This window comes from Phaenicophaeus curvirostris, chromosome 10, assembly GCF_032191515.1.
Source record: "Phaenicophaeus curvirostris isolate KB17595 chromosome 10, BPBGC_Pcur_1.0, whole genome shotgun sequence".
In the NCBI taxonomy this organism is placed as follows: domain Eukaryota; kingdom Metazoa; phylum Chordata; class Aves; order Cuculiformes; family Cuculidae; genus Phaenicophaeus; species Phaenicophaeus curvirostris.
The window spans coordinates 7445824-7468032 of record NC_091401.1 but is presented as its reverse complement, the minus strand read 5'-3'; the positions used below and the strand labels follow the sequence as shown (position 1 = coordinate 7468032).

The 22209-nt window shown below is 52.1% G+C and overlaps 1 protein-coding gene across 1 annotated transcript in view; it reads left to right on the top strand.

Moving 5' to 3' along the window:
• XXYLT1 (xyloside xylosyltransferase 1) overlaps positions 1-19942 on the top strand; it is a 37063-nt gene extending 17121 nt beyond the window's left edge. Inside the window, exons 3-4 of the mRNA XM_069865393.1 lie at positions 3901-4033; positions 18647-19942. Of these exons, the coding sequence (XP_069721494.1) occupies positions 3901-4033; positions 18647-19043 (530 nt within the window). The 3' untranslated portion in view covers positions 19044-19942. The remainder of the gene's footprint in view (positions 1-3900; positions 4034-18646) is intronic.
• The last annotated feature ends 2267 nt before the right edge of the window (positions 19943-22209 follow it).

The following is a 22209-nucleotide window of genomic DNA, read 5'->3' as shown; positions in this document are numbered from 1 at the left end:
CATCTTTCAACCACTTTTCTGTAGTTTTAAATCCACAGTTTTAAACCTCTTGCGGGCCAACCCCTCGACTCAGGCCAGGGGAAGGTAGTCCTAGCCTAGAGGCAGGCTCAAGGCTGCCCATCCATAGTCTGTCTTGAGCAGTGGCTGCGATTCAGAAAGGGCTGGAAGTCTAATAGCTGCTGCAGGATTGCTTGCCGTGCAGCATCCCCAGAGCCCTGGCTGGATCAGTTTCTCCTCCCCGTACCCTTCCCCGGCTGCTCACGCTCCTGCCTACTCTTGTGAGAAGAGTGATTTACTCCCAAAGCTCACGCTGTGTGTCAGTGGGGTGGTCCAGCCTACTGCATGCCCACCTGCTCCTGTCCCACACTGTTCCTGCTGTGCCATGGGGCTAGTGCCTCCTGGGCAGGGCCACCAGACTTGCTGCAGAAGCTGCCCCCTGTCAGAGGTGTTCCTGGGTGCCGCTCAAAGCATCTAGACGACCCACCAGGCCCCTTGGTGCACACCTGGGGTGCCTGTCCACATGTTGGCACAGCCCTCCTGGGTCCTGGCAGAGGATGCCGGACAGCAGGGAGGTGTCCTCTGCCCCACCTTGCTGGGCTCAGTCTCTTGGGGAAAAGAGGGAGCGCCTGCACGAGCAGGGGTCTGCACTTTCTCCAGAGTCCTGCTGGTGGATAGCCTTGATTCTCCTTCTCTTTGGCAAATGAACCCTGGTGCAAGGCAGCTTGGGCACTGGTGTAATTTCCATACAAACCGGGTTTCTCTCCTGATTTCCAGACCCTATCATGGGATTGTGCATTTCTGAAGCTGTTCTTTCTTGTCTGGATGTGGCTAGAGGGAGGGTTTGAGTCAAGCCCAGAAAGCAGCCCTTCTGTGGCTGCTGGTACAAGGCGGCAGTAAAATCTTACGAGCGTTAAATGGGGCCAGCCTGTACCATAAAGCTGTCACTGCTAATGGAGATCATCTCCGCTTTGAGTGGCGTAACTCACCTTTACGCATCATGGCTGGAAGAGCTGGACTTGAGTGGTGCAGAGGGTGAAATACAGTATGGCAAAATTAGAAAACTCACTTGCTGAGCAAAACACACTCAAGCTTTTCCCACATTTCTAGCTGGACCCCTCAAAGCTGTTTGTGGCTAAGAGAGCACGCGATTCCTCCACCCCCACATGGCAGCCAGGACAAAGCGTTTGATAAAACAGCAAAAGAGTATGATAAATCATAAATATTAGAGCCTGGCTGCTTGCCAGTCACAGGCAGAGAAATTGTCTTGGCCGTTAATCTGTCTGTGCAAGCTGCATCTGGCAAAGTGACGTTTAATGTCACCCATGCTCATATTTATCTGTGTTGCAGTTCATGCCTCCTTTTTTTAAAAAAAAAAAAAAAAAGCCGCCCAAAACCAGCAAGAAAAGTACTTTGCGCTTTCCGGGTGTAATTTGTCAGTGAGTTTTTCCTGGGGGGCTCTGCCAGCACAGCATGGAGCAGCGCTGGTGCTGGGTCAGGGAGAGCTGGGATTAGAGCTTCCCCCAAGCTCAGCTTTCATTCTCCACTGTGATTAATTGCAGTTAGCTCTCATCTGTAATTGTAGAGAACAATCGGATGACGTGCCTTGTGGTTGATTTAATTGAAACCTGATGAAGCATCGGAAGGCTGCTGTGCACCAGGGTGAGCTGTGCTGGGATCCTTCTGGGAATTTCAGTCCCTCTCTCTGTCCTTGGCAGTGCCTTGGAGAGCTCAGGTTCCCCTCTCGTTTTGCTTGGGCTGTAAGAGGTCCAGGTCCTCTCAACCTAGAGGTCTGGGTCTCCTCACCATGGAGTTTTGTGACCAGTCTGGTTATCCTCAAGTGCAGTAGCATTAAGGATTTGGGGTTTTGAATTGCTGTGGTATGGACCACTGGGAAGGTTTGAGATACTTGGGATACACATCTCCTTCCCCATTACAGAAATCCTCTGCTCTGCCTGTTCCTCTGCTTGAGTTGTGTTAGCAATTCAAAGGCAGCTGGGAAGGCTGAGGGCAATTGCTTTCAGGTCAAGACCTGCTTTAGCCTATGATGAATTACTACGCCTGGGTTTTAAATCTTTGCTAACAGAGGATTATAGTGGTGGTAAATACTAGGCAGGCCTGGGGATTGCCGTATGGCTGGCTGAAGGGTGTGAGGCCTTTCCTTTAGCAGATAGGGAGTGATGGATGTTAAAAAAATAAATTGAGATACAGCCTGGGTTGTAGCTTAGATACTATTTCTTCTTGATTTATATTTCTGCCTGGATGCTTCACAGAGTAAGCAGTATATTTCTTGCTTAACCTCACGGGCCTTTTTCCTTCAGAAATGAGGACAGTGTAGTAGACACAGCCAATTGCCAAGAGCCCCGGATTAGTGCAGGATCTGCAAAATTTCAGAGCTGCTGTACAGCCCTGTGTCTGCTTGGAACACAAACACCAAGTGACAAATGCATTTGAAATGGCAAAGCTACGTTCCTCTGCCAGAGGATGGCTGCCCGTGTCTGGCTGCTCTGTGTCCCTGGGTCTCTAGTCCCAGCGTGACTTTGGGGGCTGAAAACAGAGCAATTACCTCCTGCTCTCAGCAGACTGGGGGTAGCCAGCAGCCTGTCCCGAGCACAGCGAGGAGAGGGGCTGAGAAACCACAGTAATGTGAGGTCTGGAGCATGGGCAGCACCCCAGAGATGCCAACCTGATGGAAAAGCCCTGCCCGTAGCCAGGGAGGATGCAGGCAGCACAGCGTGAGGGCAGGCTGGGCTTATCCTCCTACATGCAAGGAGGAAGGCTGAGGGGCCACCTTTGCTGACTGCTGTGGAAGCAGTGGTGGCACATGCATCTACCTGCAGGCAGCTGTAACGTCACCTGCACATGATGAGTGGGGCTAAAACGGGTTGACACAACCTTTATAATCCATTTAGCACTGAGTGCTAAGCAACTTGGCCATTTGCTGTTGGCTTTTACAACATATATAAATAGCGTGGCATTACATGCCATAGGGGATGGCTCCCCTCCACTTGCAGTCCTTGAGTAGGACTGAGCTTGGCTGGTGACTATGGCTTTGCCTGGAGCTAGGGGAACCCATCTGATATCTCATAATGTTTGCTGCATTCCACTTGGCCTGCTGCAGTCCACACAACATCCTCATATCTGCCTGGGACAAGCAGTCTTGACGAGGCGCATCTCCTGCACCCTCTCCGAAGCAACATATCCATCAATTGGTCTCGTGTGCTGCAGAGACGATGACAAATGAAGACAGGGATCTGACTCTCTTAACAAGCTGGCCTGGCCTTGAGAGTGATGTCCTTCAACCTCTCCTTGCTCTTGACTTCCCCACTGCAAGCAGAAGATGCTTCCTTATCTGTGTGACACTCCTTGTCTTTCACAGAGCACCACCAGCAATCCTGAAGTTTTGCAGGCTGCTGTCAGTTCTGTGTAGGCACGGGGCTGTAGTCCCTGCCCTTGGAGCTGGGAAATACTCATGGAATTGGTAACTTTTCCAAGAAGTAGGTAGCTGAAAGTGAACCTGAGGTTTTGTGTGGCTGTTCCTGCAGAAGCACTTCCAGAAAGGGGGAAGCTAGGTTGAAGTTACCTCTTGCTTTTGTCAGTTGCATGGAAAACCAGTCTTCTGGAAGGAAGGAGGGATTGGATAGAAGCAGGGCGTCACCAGAAATGGTTTCTGAAGTGAATCATGCCTAAAATACCCAATAGTAACTGCTGTCATGGTGGTTGAAGGTGGGTTGCTTTATGTAGGGGTTGCAGTAGGATTGTGTTTGCCCTGAACTGGCTGAGTCTTGCCCGCAGGGCCGATTGCACCGAGGCCTCATTTGATGTAATTCATCAAGTAGCTGTTGCTAATCAGTGGTTACAATTTTGTCTCATCTAGCTGACTTTTCCTTCTTATGCTTTCAGAAATAACACAGATCGTCCAGATAGACTTGGACCTGAAGTTCAAGGCCAACATCCAGGACCTGTTTGATGAGTTTGACAACTTCCCGAAGGGAGCAGTCATTGGGATTGCCAGGGAAATGCAGCCAGTGTACAGGTACAGCCACATCCCATGGGGAGCAGGGGGTGGGCAGCAGGCAGCTGGTATGTCTTCTCTTCAACTCAGATTGGTTTTTGAAAGAAAATCTAGGGAGAAGCAGTTTAATCCCTGCAGGAGGACTTAATCTGAAATCTGTAGGTCAGTATGAACACGTTGTACAGTGTTGTTGTGGTTTCTTTGTTCTCATGCACAATCACAAGGCTTCCAGAGCCAAGTTCCTGGTCATCAGTGCCAAAATCCATCCCTAGACTGTAGCATATCCAGTAGAGGAGTGTTTGCCCAGCTGTGCCTGCTGAGGTGCTGTGATTGCATTCTGGAGCATCAGTTTGTATGTCGGGGCTCAGAAGTTTTGGCTGTGAATACTGTAGAGAGTAGGGGTTGAGCTTGGGCAGCAGTGAGGTTCTGAGTCCCTTTAGTGTCCATGCACCTTCTGCTGAAGTAATATTCCTGCAGGGAAGAGTGAGTGGGCAACTGTGTTGGTGACTTGAGCATGCAAGCATGACAGCCCCATGGTCGCTTGCTCTGCAGACCCTTGGTCCACCAGCTGGCCCAGCTCTTCCCACTCACAGGCCACTAGTGGGTTTCAGGCACACTGATATTTCCAGGCTGATGCTTAAAGAAATTGGTTTAGTTTGGCCTCCGTTGTTCCAAAAATGAACCTTGGGCTTTATTTTAATACAAAGTGTGAATCAGATCATCTACTCAGGATGCCTTAATGGCATCTCTGCTGAGTTTGAGCATCTGAGATGACTTGGCTAGATTTGCTAATCCTAATGTTCTTGGAGAAAGATGTAAAAGCTTAAGAGCTCTGTATGTCTTTTTCCTCCCTACTGGGAAGTCTTAGTAATGAGATCAATAACTGAACTTCCTACAACATGTCCAGCAGCACTCTTGGGCAAAGTCTGAGCTGCAAAGATCTGGAGCAGCCATTCATGCTGCATGTGCATCTGGATTGGATGAGGGTAGAGACAAAGAAAAGTTCACCAGCAGGGGATTGATGGTCATTAATCACCACTGATTGTTTCCTAGAAGTCCACACCAGCTGAGAGCATGCTCTCATTTCTGGTTACACAAAATGCAGAAGTCACCATGGTGACTTCTCCCGGTTCTTGGAGCGTGGAGGGCTCCTGTATCCGCTTTGGGTATCCTGGCGGGATTTTGGTGCCCGGAATGGTAAATCCAGCTCTAGTTAATCATATCCAATTGCTAGAGCTTAAAGTGGGATGGAAGGAGCAGTGCCAGCCAAGTGCCGCCGCAGCGCTGTGTTGAATTGTCAGCCTCAGTGCTGCCTGGCAGGGCAGATCCCATTCATTAGCGGTGCAGTCTGTAACGGGATGAATTAAGCATTTGTTTGCCTGCAATTAGTCCCCAGTGGAATCGCTCCGTGTTTCTGTCTCTGAGAGGATTGTGTTTGCATTATTTTTCACATATAGCTGGAGAGCAGGGATGGTGTTCTGCTGCCTGGATGTGCTTTGTGGGACCAGGCTTGCCTGGAAGGGACTGAGTTCAGCTTTGGTTTGCTCCACTGGAGGGAATGGTCTCTGGCACGGCAGGGGATGAGGCATGGGACAGAGGGGCTGAGCACTGAATATCTGACCCAGGGTGAAGCCGTTCTCTCCCTGCTCCTGCCTCCCATGGTGGGGACAAACAAGCCAAGCAATAGCAGCCCTCACAGGCTACATTTTTGGGCTGAACTTTCTGTTGTTGCAGTTTTGACATTCTGGGTCACTCTGGGCTATGTTGTGCTTTTCTTCATGTGCTGTTTTGATCTTCATGTGAAAACAAGTTCCTGATCCTTCTTGTTGCCAGATCACCTGGTGCGGGGCAAGCTGTGCAAACGCCAGCCTGCCCTCCCGCTGAGCCCTCCGCCCCACGGGGCTCACACCTTGCTGCTAAAAGGGCTTCCAGACGAAAACGCGAGCTGACAAAACCTAAGTGTCATGTAAAAAAAAAAAAATCCCTATTTTTATACTTTTAGCAAGATAAAAATGCATTCTAGGTCTGAAATAAGAGGTGCCAGATTCAGCTGTGTGACTTGCCACGTGTGCAGTCTTGAAGCATCAAATGGGAAAGTGGCGGTGGAAGTGGAAGAGGGTTTTTGGGTGGTGGCAGGGTCTCTCCATTGGCAGTCATGTTTTCCTCCCCACTTGACGCAGCTCTCTGCCACATCAGCACTGCCCAGGTGGATTTATCCCAGCATTGCTCAAAGCGTCCCCAGCATGGCAGCAAGGTGGTGTCATTTGATTTGCAGCTGAAGGAGATGCCAGCATCATGATGCCTCCTCCCTCAGAAGACCAGGAGGTGTTTTCAGACAGGACACGATGCCTGGGGCTGTGACTGCAGCCCTGTGGGTGCACCTTCGCCTAGTGGTTGTGCTAATGTGACCCGTGGCTGCACCAGCACACGGTCAGCACTGAGGCCTTAAAAGCAGGGTAGCCAGCGTGAGGCCGAACATCAGGGGTGAGTCAGCAAAGCTTTCCTGAGCTTGTTCACAGAGCTGAGGACTGGCATCTTTGGGGCAGGATAAGCCAGTGGCTGGGGAAGGTCTGGGTGACATCATCCCCTCTCTGTAGCAATGGAGAGGATGGATGGAGATCAATCTGCTTGACTGTGTTGGGTCCTTGTTACCTCCCTAGCCCATCAGAGGAGGCAAATGGGTTCAGACTGGTGTATTTTGTACATAATGCACTGTTTTTTTGGGAGGCGATACTGTTCCTACTGGCTGCCTGTTGCCTGTCTGGTTGTAGGCTGCCTATCCAGGCACGAGCCAGGACTGCACAGTGCACGGTTGCTGCCCTGATGCGCTAAAGACACTGTGCACTGGGTACAGACGCTTGTGGGAAGCAGGGGAGTAAGAGAACAGCAAATAGGAAATGTCCCAGAGTCTGCCTGCACATCCTGAAACTATGGGGAAACCTCCAGATAGCAAAACAGGATGGCACGGGAGTGTTTCCACTTGCTTGACTCACGCCAAAACAATGTCCGGCTTTGTCTTGGACAAGCGCTTTTTTCTGAGCAACAGGATCTCCTGGCCCTCCTGCAAGGCAAACGCAGGGGTTTAACTGTTGTACATCCTAGGGCTGTCCTGTCCTTTTGAGGTTGCTCGGAGTGGTGGTTTGAAGTGGCCTGTGGAAAGTGGTAGCTCCTGCTGAAGCTCTACCTGGAATGCCCTGCATGCAGATCCACCTCCTCACTGTGCCCTGAAGGGTGGTATCAGCAGGGGATCCTGTGTGCAGAGCGGGAGGTTGCAGGAGTCCAGGTCGAGTGCAGGAGTCGGTCTGAGGTCCAAGGCTGTTGGCATGAGAATTGCTTCTCTCCAGCTGCAGTGGGGGAAGCAGCGCTTTGTCCGTGAGTCAGACACGTTGTCTTTCCTGCGGCTTTTGGATCCAACGTGTGACCTGGGGAGTGGCTAACATCTCTGTGGATGGGGTGCCAGGCAGAGCTTTGTCCCACAAGGGGCTGCCCCTGCTGCCACGGTTGTTGGGGACACACACACTACTGCGTGTAGGTTCTTAGACGCTTGTGGGCTTCGCGTGGCAGCGCTTGATGCCTCCTGCTAGGTTGACGTTTACATGCTGGCCTGCAGGCAGGGCCTCTTCCCAGCGCTGACATATGCCTGCTCGTGTGTCTGCCTGCACAAGATCCACATCACAGCCAAGACTGGGAGCTCCTGTTTCAGCAAGAATGGTTTAGATGGAAAGATTAAAATCTGTATCTGAAGCTTGCCTCGTCCAAAAAGCTTTCCATGCAAGGAAGAGTTTCTGCAGAGTCATAACCTTAATTAAAAATCCTGTCGTCCCCTGCAGCATTTCAGCTACTCAGGCATGCTGGCAGTGTCCTATTCACCAGGCTACAGAGGGCAGGCAGTAATGCTCTGTATAAATATTTATGTCACACTGGGGCTTCCATGCCAGATCCTGGCCAGACTGGGAAGTCCAGGCCCTCCTATGCTTCTGCCCTGCTAAGGAACACGTAGTCAGGAGTTGCGGGTGCAGTCTCCAAGCCTGTTACCAGGTGGGCAGGCAAAGTCACCACCCCAGGGCCAGCACAGGGTGCATTCTTGGCCTGGGGAGCAGCGTAGCTGGGGTTCCTGCTGCAGTGGGGCTGAGGGGTTGGCCAGGGGAAGCGGGGCTTGCTGTGGGCACTGCCGCTCATGTGACAAGCTGCTAACAAAAGTTGGAGGCGTCTTGGGAATCCACAGTGCTGAAAATGACAAAAATTTGACCTGGAGGAAAGGATATCTACATCAAAGGGACAGCTACAGACTACAAAGGGCCTACACTTGAGTCATTGTTTAGCCTTACAGGGCCATTTGCCTTTGCTTCTGCCTAAAACCTAGAGAGAGCTTGGACAGGACATTATTTTGTGGAAAAGCAAAGCTTTGTTTCTACTTGTGATTATGTGGGAGTTGCCATAGGCGTGCTGTGTCCTCCATCACACAGGTACTGTTTGAGAGATGGTAAAATAACCTGGAGAAGCTCATCAGTGAGTGGGAGCAGAGCTGTGCAACCTCTGGGCCCAGAGGCACAACACTCGCAGTGCTTAGTGTTTGCTGGGAACTCAGCGGCTGCCGTGCTAACTCAGTTTGTCAGATGTTTGGAAGAGGGATGGAGTTATCCTGGGCTGTAAGCAGGCGAATGCTGAATCCATAGCCAGGCCAGGCTGTCGGCACATCTGGGCTGAGGCAGTACATCCCGTACCTTCTCTTGGGATTTAAAAAAAACCCCAAAGTACTGCTGACAGCTGCAAGCAAGGAGGAGCAGCTGGATTCCCTGAGCCTCAGCTGAGGCAGTGGTGGGGGTTGTTAGGATACAGCAGTGCAGGTGAGGTGTTGCCTGGGATGGAGCTTTCCAGAGCTGGAGGTAACTGTTACCTGGTTTCCTGGGCTTCTTGTACAGGCAGGTTGCCCAGATCTGGAGACTTTGCTCTTTCCCAGATGTTTTTGACTTGAGGGAGCAGGGAGCGGCGAGGGCTCTGTGTTTCCCAAGCTCCGCAGCTGGTGAGGGGAGGAGAATTTGCCTTGCCTGTGCCCCACCAGGCATAGCGATGCTGCTGCCAACCTGCAGTCCTGCAAGCCTGACCCTGTGCACTTTGGATTTTAAACCATTTCAAGACTTTGGCTTGATTTGTGGCAAGTGCTGCTGCTCGACTCTAGGAATTCCTTGGCAGTAGCTGCCAAGAAGCAGACAAAATTACAGAACAAGCAGAACCTGCAAGGAACTGGCAGCAGAATTGATTTCAGGAATTCAGCGTTATTTTCTGATTAAAAAATTGTCTGAGAAGTTAAAGAGGTTTATTGCTTACCTCTACAGATCATTAATATGTAGGACCCATTGCACTAATTCCCATTATCAATCCAAACTGAAATGTTATTTGAAAACAGTCAGTGAATTTGACATGATCTGATAGCCACAACTGTGCATCAATTAGCACAAATTCTATTAATAATACTAACAACTGTCCCTTTTGAGACATTGGACATTACAAACATTGTTTTTTCCAGCAACCAAGACATTTGTGTATGTTCAGGTCAGGCAGTCAGGACTCTCCGAGCATTAGGTTCAGGCTTTCCCTTTGAGGCCTTGCCTGTCCTGCAGAGAGCTTGCGTGGGTGGTGTCATCCTTGTTTGCAGGGGCTGCCTGAAAAGTTTGCTGTGACTTTGCTACATGTTTTTTTTGTTGTTCACAGCACACAAGCCCAGGACGTGTGTGTCAGGTGAGCATGTATCAGTTACCATACCTGTGCTTTTCTTCAGCTTCTGAAATTCTTGGTTTCCATTCCTGAACATCTCAGGTTCAGTGTCACGTATCTTGTGGAGTTGCTGCGCTCGTCACAGGACTTTCAAGAAAGGCTCTTTCTAGGAGTGAGATTGTGATGCAGTTTGTATAGCATGAATTCTCAGCATCTATCCCCATGAGCAGCTCCACTGCTCCTTCTCCAACCTCTGCACCTGCCCTAACCCCATGATCCCAAAGCACTTGGGTTGGATTCATGCTCTTGGGAAAGGGGCAGACGTAGGTGCTCTGCAGGAAGTTGATGTTTCAAGGCAGACCGGGAAAGCCTTGCTTGTTGGGGCGTTTTAACTGCAGCCCGGTTTGCCAGGGTGGATTTATGTTGCCTTTTCCATGACACCATGCTTCTGGCTCTGTGAGCTCCTGGACCAGTTTTTTCATGCCCAGTAGGACAGCTTCTTGCTGGATCTGCATCAGGAGTCTCTTTTGCCCCTACACCTCTGAAGCTTCTGTGGTTTTCCAGCTGTTTGGGCTGTCCTGATTGCCCTGTCTAGTAGCCAGAGCAGGAAGGAGCAAGGAGGTGTTTAGCAGAACTGATGTGAGCAGGGTCTCTGGATCAGTTTCCAGTTCCAAGAAGCACACTGTGGGGATTGCTGGAGTACCTGCACGAGCAGATCATCAAACAAACAAACAAGCAGCAGGAAATTGAGAGGCTTTGCTGCATAGTTGGGATGCCTTCTGGAGTGGTGCTGGGGTCACATGCGGAAGCTCCCAGTAATCCTCTGGAAGGGCTCCCACAACACTCCTACTCTCTGGGGCTCTGTGGCCGGTCCCCTTCAGGTTTGGATTTCCCCACAGTAGCACAGCATCCCACAGCCAGGACTCCTGAATGGGGATGAAGGGATGGAGGACTTTTATTTCTCCTTTCCGCAGTAACAGGTGCACATCTCTGAAGGGAGGACATCTCCCCCGCTCCTGAGAGCCCCACTGGTGGCAAGCATGGCCTGAGGGAGGCTGCCTGCGCCTCTGAAGCAGGCAGGCAGGAGAGTGCTGCCAGAGCAGCATCTGCTCACGGTTGTTACAGAAATCTGCCATTTAGGCAATAATTAGGCGTGCAGTGTTTGAGTGCAGCCCTCAGTGGGCTGCCCCTGCCCTTCCTTCGTGCTAAATGAGCAAATGGGTTGACTTGCAGAGACTTGTGCCACTGGCACTTGATCTATAGAGAGAAGGAAACGAATGTGACCCAGACAGTGATTTATGTTCCCACATCTACTCAGAGGATGATTTTAGCACTGGAGCAGGGTGGAAAAATTTTAGATGGGAGAAGAGCTTAGCCTTGAAAATCTGTCTCCCAGGGAAACATTCCACTTGTGAGCTGCATCTCTTGAGTTGCTACTAATCATCTATTTATGTGTGCCCATTTTTGAACTGCTAAGTCCATGCAGAAATGTAATCATCGAGAATCAATTTGCTGCTCCAAATAGAGGCCTTTTTAAAGTTTGGCATGCAGACCATGCTTTAGTAGAGACCAGAGCTCTACAGACATAATTTGTGTGTTATGTGAGAAGTTTTCTAAGAAATTCCCGATGTCTTCGCTGAAGAGCTCAGTCCATTGGTTTATCAGCTTTTTCCAGGGGAGGGCTGGAGGTTCAGCCTGAACTGGACCCTTGCCCTGAACTCACTGGAGGAGGGGAAGGCAGTCTTGGTGTGCACACCAACATATCCTATGCATTAACCCAGGCTGGGAATTAGGGTTGCTTTGCCTCAGGATGACATTTTTTTGTGCAGAGAGGGGTTACCAACACCCTGTGTTGGTGATGCCATTGCACATCATACATCACGCTCCCAAGAACTGCGGAGCTGGGATTTCCTGCGTTACACAAGCTGCTCAGCCACGACTAAAGTGCTCTGGGCTAGGCTGGTACTGAACACGCTGCCCCAGCTCCTTAAGGAGTTTAGCATTTGCACATGGGAAATAAGCAATTGGCAACAATAGACGCTTTGTTGCAATGCATCAGTCTGCAGCAGGGCAGAGCTTTCCGGCTGAGGTCCAGCAGCGCTGGAGCGAGAGAGGGGAGCATGGGTTAGATGCTGCTCTGGGTGAAGCCCCGGGGCAACTGCCTCCCTCCTGCTGCAGCAGAAACTTGGGAAGGCCCATTTTCACTCTAGCAATGCCTTTTGAGGGAAGAGAGCAGATGGAGAAAGGGGAAACAGCCTTTTCCTGAGGGTTAATGTTGGTTGAATGGAGTGGTGGTAGGGGGCTGGCCGCTGCCTGCCACAGTGAAGCTTAGCCATGAGGAGGAGGAGGGTACAGGGAGGTTTCATGGCTGTGCTCTTACTTCTTGCTGAGTAGCCTTCCTGGACTTCAGTAAAGCCTTTGACACAGTTTCTCACAGCGTTCTGCTTGAGAAACTGTCAGCCTCTGGCCTGGACAGGCGCACACTCTCCTGGGTGGAAAACTGTTTGGCTGTCTGGGCCCAGAGAGTGGTGGGAAATGGAGTTAAATCCAGCTGGAGGCCAGTGACAAGTGGGGTTCCCCAGGGCTCAGTGCTGGGTCCAGCCCTGTTCAATGTCTTTATCAATGACCTGGATGAAGGCATCGAGTGCACCCTTAGCAAGTTTGCGGATGACACTAAGCTGGGTGGAAGTGTGGATCTGCTGGAGGGTTGGGAGGCTCCAAGGGGATCTGAACAGGCTGGACCGCTGGGCAGAGTCCAATGGCATGAGGTTTAACAAGGCCAAATGCCGGGTTCTGCGCTTGGGGCACAACAACCCTGTGCAGCTACAGACTAGGAAAAGTCTGGCTGGAGAGCTGTCTGGAAGAGAAAGATCAGGGGGTGTTGGTTGACAGCGACTGAACATGAGCCAGCAGTAGCCCAGGTGGCCAAGAAGGCCAATGGCATCTTGGCTTGTATCAGAAACGGCGTGACCAGCAGGTCCAGGGAGGTTATTCTCCCTCTGTACTCGGCACTGGTGAGACCGCTCCTCGAATCCCGTGTTCAGTTCTGGGCCCCTCACCACAAGAAGGATGTTGAGGCTCTGGAGCGAGTCCAGAGAAGAAGTTGGTGAGGGTGCTGGAGAACAGGCCTTATGAGGAACAGCTGAGAGAGCTGGGGTTTAGCCTGGAGAAGAGGAGGCTGAGGGGAGACCTCATTGCTCTCTCCAACTACATGAAAGGAGGTTGTGGAGAGGAGGGTGCTGGCCTCTTCTCCCAAGTGACAGGGGACAGGATGAGAGAGAATGGCCTCAAGCTCTGCCAGGGGAGGTTTAGGCTGAACATTAGGAAAAAATTCTTCACAGAAAGGGTCATTGGTCCCTGGCAGAGGCTGCCCAGGGAGGTGGTTGAGTCACCTTCCCTGGAGGTGTTTAAGGGGTGAGTGGATGAGGTGCTAAGGGGCATGGTTTAGTGTTTGATGGGAATGGTTGGACTCAATGGTCCGATGGGTCTTTTCCAACCTGGTGGTTCTATGAGTCTATGATTAGGGTGAATGCCACCATCATCCCTGTGCCACCACTCTTCCCTCTTTACCACCCAACACCATCTGCTCCAGGCAGGACAGAAGCCTCTGTCAGGGGATCATCCAAACTGCTGTGGGAGCTAGGTAGCTTTTAAGCCCATATCTGTTGTCCCCAGAAGCCTTTACAATTATTTATCCCCTCTGTTTGCTCCCTCTTCCTCCATTTCAAACACGTCCCATTGGGACACTTGATACTTGCCACTAGGACTCCCACCCCATCCCTCTACTCAGCTGGCTCGCTGGGGCCCTGTAGGTGCTGGGCACTGGGCAGATGGGCAGTTCAGCCAGGGGTTGCTTGGTGGGACCACAGCCACGTGCTGTGTCCTCCTGCCTGCCCTGGGGTAGTGCTGGCATTGGCCTGGAGCAGAGGAGCGTGGCAGGCTCGCACCTCGTTGCCTACTGCACAGGAACAGTGGCATTTGCCAGCAACTGCAGCTGGGGATAATGCTGCCAGCCATCTGTTTTCTGACTCAGGAACGAAAAAGCGTATTTAGAGATAGCAAGAGCATGTGCTTGTTGTTTTAGTTGGTGTTTGGGCTGGCAGGGCTGCTGTTGGAGTGGTGTAGAGGGAGATGGCCGGCAGCCCATGCTTCCCTTCTTCCATGGTGCCCTGTGCCCAGCTGGATGGGGCTCAGGGTCCTCCCCCACCCCTGGCCCCCGGGGCAGAGGCTCAGTGACAAAGTGTGTCCTCAAGCTGTTGGCCGACCCCTGCTACCCATCCTGCCCTCCCTGGCAGCTGGTGCAAACTGCCAGTGCTGGCAAGAGGTGGTAGCAAAGCCGTGGTCTCTAGCAAGGAGTTTACTGGTCCAGGGATGTTTATTCTATCCAGAACCTTGCAGACCCCTTATTTTTGTGGGTATTGGCTTTGCTTCCCCCTTTAGTGAAGGAGAGGCTATGCTTCTTTCTTCCCTGGAGACCACACTGCTTGGGCTCCCTGCAGCCTTCCAGGAGCATCCTCTGACTGCAGCTGCTCTGAGGCTGGCCTGGCATCTGGTTTCACTTCACTTCTTTTTGACCTGGCTCCTCCTTTCTCCGGCTGTGCTGCCTGGAGGAGATCCTGCAGGCTGTCTGCATTTCTGGAGATGTGGCCACGTGGGGAGGATCCACGTCCTCATCAGCAAGGCCAGTGGCAGTTGCATAGCTGATGTGGCAGACTTTGCAGCCTCTTGAACATCTCAGGTGAGTGCAGTCACACAAGCCAAATTTGCTGCCTCTGGGGCCAGTGCTTCAGGATTGCTGCTGGTCACCCAGCTGGTGACTCCTTTACCCTACCTTTCCTGCTTGGCAAGGGCTTTACCTGCTTTACCAGCAGCTTCCCGCTTATCCCATGAGGTTGTCCCATAACCCAGAGGTGAAGTAAATGAGGGGAAGTCCATGGGTTTGGACAAAGTCTTACCCCACCCACTGTTTGCTCCTTGCTGTGCACGAGAGCAAGATAAAGACCTGCAAAATGTAGCTGACAGGTGTAGCAGTACCTTCTGCTCCTGGCAGCTATTCCCAGCGAGGCATTTTAAAGTGAGCGATGGCAGCTCTGCAGGCTAGGGCTGGTGACCACCGGCTTTCAAGGCAGGGGAGGTGTGGCCAGAGCACCCTGTGCTGCGCCAGCAAGGGAAGTCCTGGTGGAAGCAGGGTTTTTTTATCTGGGCTGCCTGGGCCTGGTGTTTGAATGCTTGGAAATGCTCTTCTCCAGATGTTTCCTAGCACAAACCGGCTCTGTTTATAAACAGCTCCTCAAAGCAAAGCCAGTTGGGGCTGCAGACGGGCGCTTGTGGCAGCGGCCCCGCACGGCTCCCCCACACCCTGCTATGGGGTCGGGGGCCCAGGGTCATCTCTTTCCCCTCCCATCATCTAGAGGGGCCAGAGTGGTTAACAAAAGCCCGAAATGCCTCCTCTTCCTTTCTCCTCCCCTCCTCCCAGCGAGCAGCTTCCTGCCCTGTTGCATCCCGGTGGTGGCCAGCATCTCTGGGCTGCCTTCCTACCGTGGCTTTTGCTGCCAGCGGAGCAGGGACGAGGGCACCCCAGAGCCAAGGCAGCACACTGCCCTGCCTGAACTGCCTGTCCCAAGGGAGATTCCGGCTGCACAATTTGCTGGGGACAGGGAGACATTTACATTGCATCCAACCAGAGTTTCAGTTCCTTAATGGAAAGTGTCTGTCCGGAGGGTCACACACCGCCAGCAGCCCAGCCCCTCCCTGGATCCTGGCAGTACATTCATCAAGCCCTTGTGATTTTGTTTCTGTGTTTTTTGCCAAAATTTAAGCCAGGTGCCAGGGAGCAATGTCAGGCAGGACAGACCAGCTTGGGGCACAGGCTGGCTTAGCTGTTCAGCTGGGTGCTGTGCTTCCACAGCCCTGTCTTCTCCTAAGAAAATTATGTTCTCATACCTACCACTCCTTCTGCTTCCAGGTGGTTAAAGGTGCCTTTCAACCACAGTCTTCTCTGCCTTGTCTGCTATAGAAGGAGAGAGCCAAAAGCCTCTGTTAGAAGGACAAAAGCTGAGCAAAATCCTGGCTGAACGTGGTGCCAGTGGCCCTTCCAGAATACCTTTCCCTCTGTTGGCCCAGGCTCAGCACTGGAAAGGCTGCGATGAGCAGGTTCCTGAGCTGCTGGCATTGCAGAGCTGCCCACAGCTCACTGCATCCTGGATCTCAGCCCAGTGAGGTCTCCTCTGTGGACAGCCTGTTTTCCCTCCCAGCCCCTGTAGTCTCTGCACGTGGCTGGGGAAGATTGCTCCATCATGCCAGTACCAGGAGGAAGAGCTGTATGATTGCTGCCTGTTGGCCTGTCTCCTCCCTGCAGGAAAGGGCACATTGCTCCCTTCTTGTTGCTAGCCATCACCAAGTAATCCACTGCAGAATGACATTGCTCAGAAATTGAGTCGTTTGACACAGATGTGCTTTCTCCCCACTGTGGCCTGGCTGCTGCAGCAGGGTAATGACAAGGTTTTGGGCACTGGCATTTTTCCTGTTCTTCCTGCTTGCACGGGTTGTAATTTTGTCCCTTAGCTTGGGCAGCATGTGCTTGTGGAGGTAAAAACATGAAAGGAGCAGTTGACTCCACTGCTGTGGAGCTGGAAAGGGACCTCACTCCCTGGCAGTGCTCCCCTTCTCCCTCCTGCCAGCTTCCAGCGTCATTTATTTGGGCATGAGGATGGCACTTCTGGGAGAAGCAGATAGCGCAGAGTCTGCAGAGGTGGGAGGGCTTGAGCCAGTCTTGGAAGACTGATTGGTGCAAGGTGGGGTCTTGTCTTTGGAGTTTGAACTTCCCTCTAATGCTGCATGGAGAGTGCTTTGTCTTCCTTTTCTTGTGAGGATCCACAAGTTGTCTTTGTGGTGGCCTGGTGCCTGTGTCCCAGACTTAACTGCTCTTTGCAGGAGCAGAGCCCTATTATCCCTTCCCTGCCTTTTAGATCAAATGAGCACCTGTGGCTCCGGTGAGGTAGCCAGTTCTCCGCTCCCTCTCGATGGGAGGCATGGAAATGGTACTGGAAAACTGAGCCCTCCTTCCATGGGAAAATGGCACTTGGAGAAACCCTTTCTGTTCTGAATCAGGTGAAAGGGAGTGGTGTCAAGACCCTTAATGAAATGAGAAGTAAGAGAGCCTTGAATCTCAAGTGACAAGTTGTGAGGAAGTGATGCTGCATCGTGGTTGTGGTTCTGCGGGTCAGGAAATTAAAAAAGGTGCTTGTGCTTGACATTACTCATAGATCCACATTTTCTACTGGGATAATTCTGTGGTGGCTACTGAATCTCAGCTCTCACCTTGGCTGCTTTCTCCTGGGCAGGCCTCCTTGCAGTCCTGTGCTGTCCTGTCTTCTCTCAGGACCCAAGGGATCCAGAGGACAGGCCAGAAGGGTGGATTTCATACTCTCATCTCTGCATAAGCCATAGGATCCTCTGAGCTAGTGCCTGTTGGAGCTGAACACAACATCTTACAAGAAAAATTTCAATGTTTGCAGTGGGCAAGTACCCACCATGACTCTGGAGCTGTTCCAAGGGCTGATGTTCTTGCGTCTGAATTAGCCCAGCTTCAGTTTCCAAGCATGGGACCACTTTAAACATTTAGGTGCTAAATCCATGCTGTCTACCAACAAATGCTTGTTTCCTGGAGGTACACAGAGACTTTTGTTGCTGTCTGACAGATTCAGAGAGGAACCAGTGGCAGGCTTGGCTTATTCTTTCTAACAATGTTTCTTCACAGCGAGTTGCAAAAAAAAAAAACAAAAAAAAAACCACCAAGCCTGTTGTAGCTTTGCCTTAAGTGTTAGGGCTGAAGGAGAGCACAGGGCTCACACCCCTGGGCTCTCGGATGGTGGTGTGGGGGCCATGGGTCCCTCCTGCCCTCCTGTAAACCCCAGGCTTGGCCAGCTCTCGGCACCTTCTGCAGAGGATGCTGCTTGGGAGCAGAAGACTTTCAGTCTGAATGGGAGTGATTTCTGGGGGATGGATTCAACTCCAGCTGGTTGGGTAATAGTAAGGGATGGATTCAATTCCTGTGTGTGGGAGCAGCTGGTGTGTGTATGGTGGGGTGTGCTCACTGCCCCAGGGCTGAGGGAAGGAGCCAAAGAACTTTTTGGGCTGCTTGCTTAGGTAATCTAATTTTTTCCCATTTGAATCACCCTCTGCGTTTGGTTTTGTGTGTTGCTGGACTTGCACCACTCTCCTCCTTGGCAGCTAGAAATTAGCTGGTGAAGTTTGGGTCTGCCAGAGCTGCTACATCTGAGCCTTGCTAAGGCTGCAGTTGCTGAAGGCACTGCTTATTTAGGTAATGAGAAGTTGCCACTGGATTTCTTTTTTTATTTTTATTTTGAAGAAATGTTTCTGCCGCTTGGATTTATTTCAAGCCTCCGTTTTGCACAGCCTCAAACTCGAGCCCGTCTTTGAAGCTTCCCCATAATCAAATAATAAAAGTAACGATGATGCAGCTCTGCTGCGGAGAGCCCATCAACTGCATTTTCCTAGCGTGTCCAAGCTGTGGTGGCACTCCTGGTGGTTCATCTTCAGCATTGGGAATGTGGTTTTGTCTCCCCACACAGCCATGCAAGCAGTCATGTGATCCTGTGTTCTTTTGGCTCACCAGCGTGATGCTGGTAGAAACAAAAGGGGCTTTGGGAGAGAGCAAGAAGTGTGGTTTCAGGTCTGGGCAATATCCTGTGCAGGGGAATGGAGAGACGCAGCCTGTGAAGCACCAGGCTGCTCTCGGAGGCTGGGTTCCTCCAGCCAGCAGAAGACAAGCACTGCAAGATCCCTTGGGTGGGTGGTAGGTCCTGTGCTGTGATCCAGACCTGCCCAGACTTGAGGTGGCTGCTCTTTGGGCTGTACTCTCTGACTCCTCTGTTCCTGTTTTTCCTCTCTTTGCAGGCACACATTCTGGCAGTATCGCCGCGAGAACCCCCAAACCAAAGTGGGGGACCCCCCTCCTGATGGTCTGCCCGGCTTCAACAGTGGTGTCCTGCTCCTGAACTTGGAAGCCATGAGGCAATCCAAGCTCTACAACCAGCTGCTGGAGCCTGCCACGGTGCAGAAGCTGACGGAGAAGTACCACTTCAAGGGCCACCTTGGGGACCAGGATTTCTTCACCATGGTGGGGATGGAGCACCCAGAGCTCTTTCATGTGCTTGATTGCACATGGAACCGGCAGCTTTGCACATGGTGGAGGGATCATGGCTACAGTGACGTGTTTGACCAGTACTTCCAGTGCGAGGGTGAGGTAAAAATTTACCATGGGAACTGCAACACCCCGATCCCTGAAGACTAAGGCCCTCAGCACCCCCAGAAGCAGTTCTGACTGCAGCAAGCCCTGGAAAACCATAGTGGCTGCACCACGTTAGGGTGGCCAGCCCTGATCCATTGCATCCCAGGGGGATCCCTAGGGATCCCAGGAGTATTCACTATCCCACTGCCTGTAAACTCACCCCTCCAGGAGGAAGTGCAGTCCAATAGTTGGAGCAGAACATCCACAGTCACCATGCCTGGGGCTCAGCTCCTGGCTCTGCTTGGGGTGAGACCATGGTGCCTGTCTGTGCCACAGCCACCAGGGCACGGTGACAGGCAAGGGGCCATCAGATGACCCCTTCTAGTGCACGTGGCTGGATGCTGCTCCCTGGGTGCTGTGCAGCCTTGCCTTGTCTAATGATCAGCAGGAGGCCACGGCCAGGCAGTTGGGTTTCATTTTGGCTTTCCTTGGTGGCCTGTTTCTGCACATCACGCAGAGCATCTGTCTCGTCCCTCTGGAAAGCAGACACCGTCCTCAGGTCATTTTCCTTTTAAAGCATTCCAGAAAGGCGAGGGGGTTTTAAAGACTGAAAAGCTGCTTTAAATTGGGTTGCTTACAAACAAATATTGAGTTCTAGATGAGCTTTAAAGCCTCCCGTTTATTCTTCTTAGCAATAAAAGCTTTACTGCCCTATCTTGTCTGAAAAGTGCTCAGTGAGCGTGTACGAATAGGTTCATTTTTTAGTGTTGCCTTTAACCTTTTGTACAAGAATAAAGCTGCAGATGTAAGATGCACTCAGCTGTTTTTCTGCGGCACAACTGAAGTCCTGTGCAGTAGGAGGTTTCATGCTTTTCTTATTATGATTAAAAAGTGGTTGATGTGTATCTCTTTGGCAGTTGAATGCGGTGCCCAACAGAGCTTATCACCACATTTATCCCACATTTGCCCTGAGTGAGTGCTGCAAATAAATGGGCTGGCATGTGAACCAGATTTAAAAAAACATCAGCAGCAGTGTTGCTGGGGCTGGTTTGGAAGGAGCTGGGAACTGCCAGTGCTGTGAATGGGCAGGTTTCAGACATGAGCACTAAGTCTAAGACTAAATAAGTCCTGTCTGGGCTGGCCCAGCTGGTCCGTGCGAGCCCCTGTGCCGGTCTCTGTCAGAGAAGGGTGCACGCATGCATCAACCCGCCTTCAGCCCCACTTTTCTTACACTGAGCCAGCAGGTGCCTCTGTGTGTGCATGTGTGTGATGTGCACGTGCAAAAGAGAGGGGTGAGGACTTAATTATGGCTTAACCTAATAATGGCCCACACAGTGTGTGACAGGAGGTCCCTGGGCTCCTTCCCCCTTGTCCCTGAATGAATGTTTATCTTCACGGAGGGAGAGGTTCTCCTCCCTCTAACTGATGTACGGGAACGGCAGGCTGAGATGCAAGCTGCAGCCCTGACCCTGCCCTCTTTGTTTTGCTGAAACAATCCATTTCCAAATATCACACAAGCTCTGCTTTAAGTGTTTTCACATCCCCGGGGAAGGAACTGTGAAGAGGTGATTAAGGGCTAGTGAAAGAAGCAATAGCCTGCTGTATTAGACTCAATTTTTAGCAAAACCCAAGGTGATCAAACCTTGGTGTGCAAGGCAAGGCAAGTAGCCAGGATGCTGGAGGCTGCAGTGGGCAGGATTCAGGGCAGGCAACGCACCATCATGATGCACCCTGAAGGATGAGGAGGGTTTACCTGGAGAGCGTGTGCCCTTCCAGGAACTCTGGAGGGAGACTTTGCTCAGTCAGTGCCCACCTGATTTAGGGGTGAGGTGGGTGGGGATGTCCCTCCTTGTGGTCAAGAGCAACCCTGGGAGACATCCACCTGGCCCCTAACCTGGCACTGCCTCACGGCTTTCCCAGGCTCGCTGGTCGAAACGGAGAGAGGGCAGGGTTTCCCGGTGAAGTGTCACAGTCTCATGGTGGGCATCAGCGCCTTGTTACCACCCTGGTGTGTCCCAAGGTCCCTGTGTTGTCCTGAGCAGCTCCTGGCACTGCCTGTTGTGCCTGGGATGCTGCTGTGGGGGCTCTGCGCTCTCTGGCCGGGGCGTACCACTAGCACCAATGACACATGAGGCCTCGTGTGCCAGGGCAGGGCTTTGCTGTTGGTTTGGAAATGGTCATGCTGGAAATACAGGCCGGGCAGCTCGTGTCACTGGCCCTGGGGAGTGGCAGGAGATGAGCAAACATGGCTTTTGCCTGGGTTCGAGCAGCCCTGAGGGGTCGCTGGGTTTCGGGGCTGGCTCAAAGCACCGTGGTGGGTTTGGGGTGGCTCTGCCACAGGTTGACACCAAGGCTGCCGGCCTCGGGAGCCAGGGCTGTGTGGGGCCTGGTGACTCCTGCCCTACAGATGCTCCTGGAGCTGGGTACCCTGCACCTGGAGCAGGGGCATGCTCTGCACAGGGTTGGAAGCCCCTTTTGCTGTTTGTGGGGTCCTGGGGGCTGTGAGGGGGGATACACCTTCACGTGGCCTCTGGGCTCCCAGGCTGAAACGTTTTGCTTAGGTGTTTTGCAAAAAAAAAAAAGTTTCTTCTTTTTTTTTTTTCCAAAATGGTAGTCCCCTGGGAAACTCTTGGCAGCTGATAAGCTGGGGAAAAACGTAGTAAATGAAACCTTTAATTCAGCTCGGGGTGGTGGTTTTCCCCAGGCACAACAGAGGGCCCAGCAGTGCAGCTTCCCATGCAACGAGTGCCTGCACCTCTGACCCACACGGTCCCCAGGGCCGTGACTAAGCACCACAGCCAGCAGGGACCCACATGGTGCTATATATAGACCCTGTGCGCAGCCGGGGCCGTGCTGCCTGTGTAATTATCTCCCCTTCATGCCCTGCTGAATGCAGGCACTAATGAGCTCAGCTGCAGAAGCCGTCCGACATGGGGCTGCTGGCTCAGCCTTTTTGAAAGATGCTGCCGCTGGGTCTGCTTTAGGGCTAAAGCAGAGCTTGCTGTGCTTGGCTGGGGTGGCAGCTCCCCTGTGGGCACCCCACAGCCAGCTCCTGCACTTGCTCTGGCAGCTGCCAACAAGCTGAGCACCATTCTGTCTCCTTCCTTCAGTGACAGTTCCTGGAAGAATGGGGATTTTTCCCCAGGAGCTGATGTCTTGTCCTTGGGCCGGTGCTGGTCCCCTGCCTAACCGAGGTGATCTGCAAACTCCAGACTCCAGTTTGCAGGTT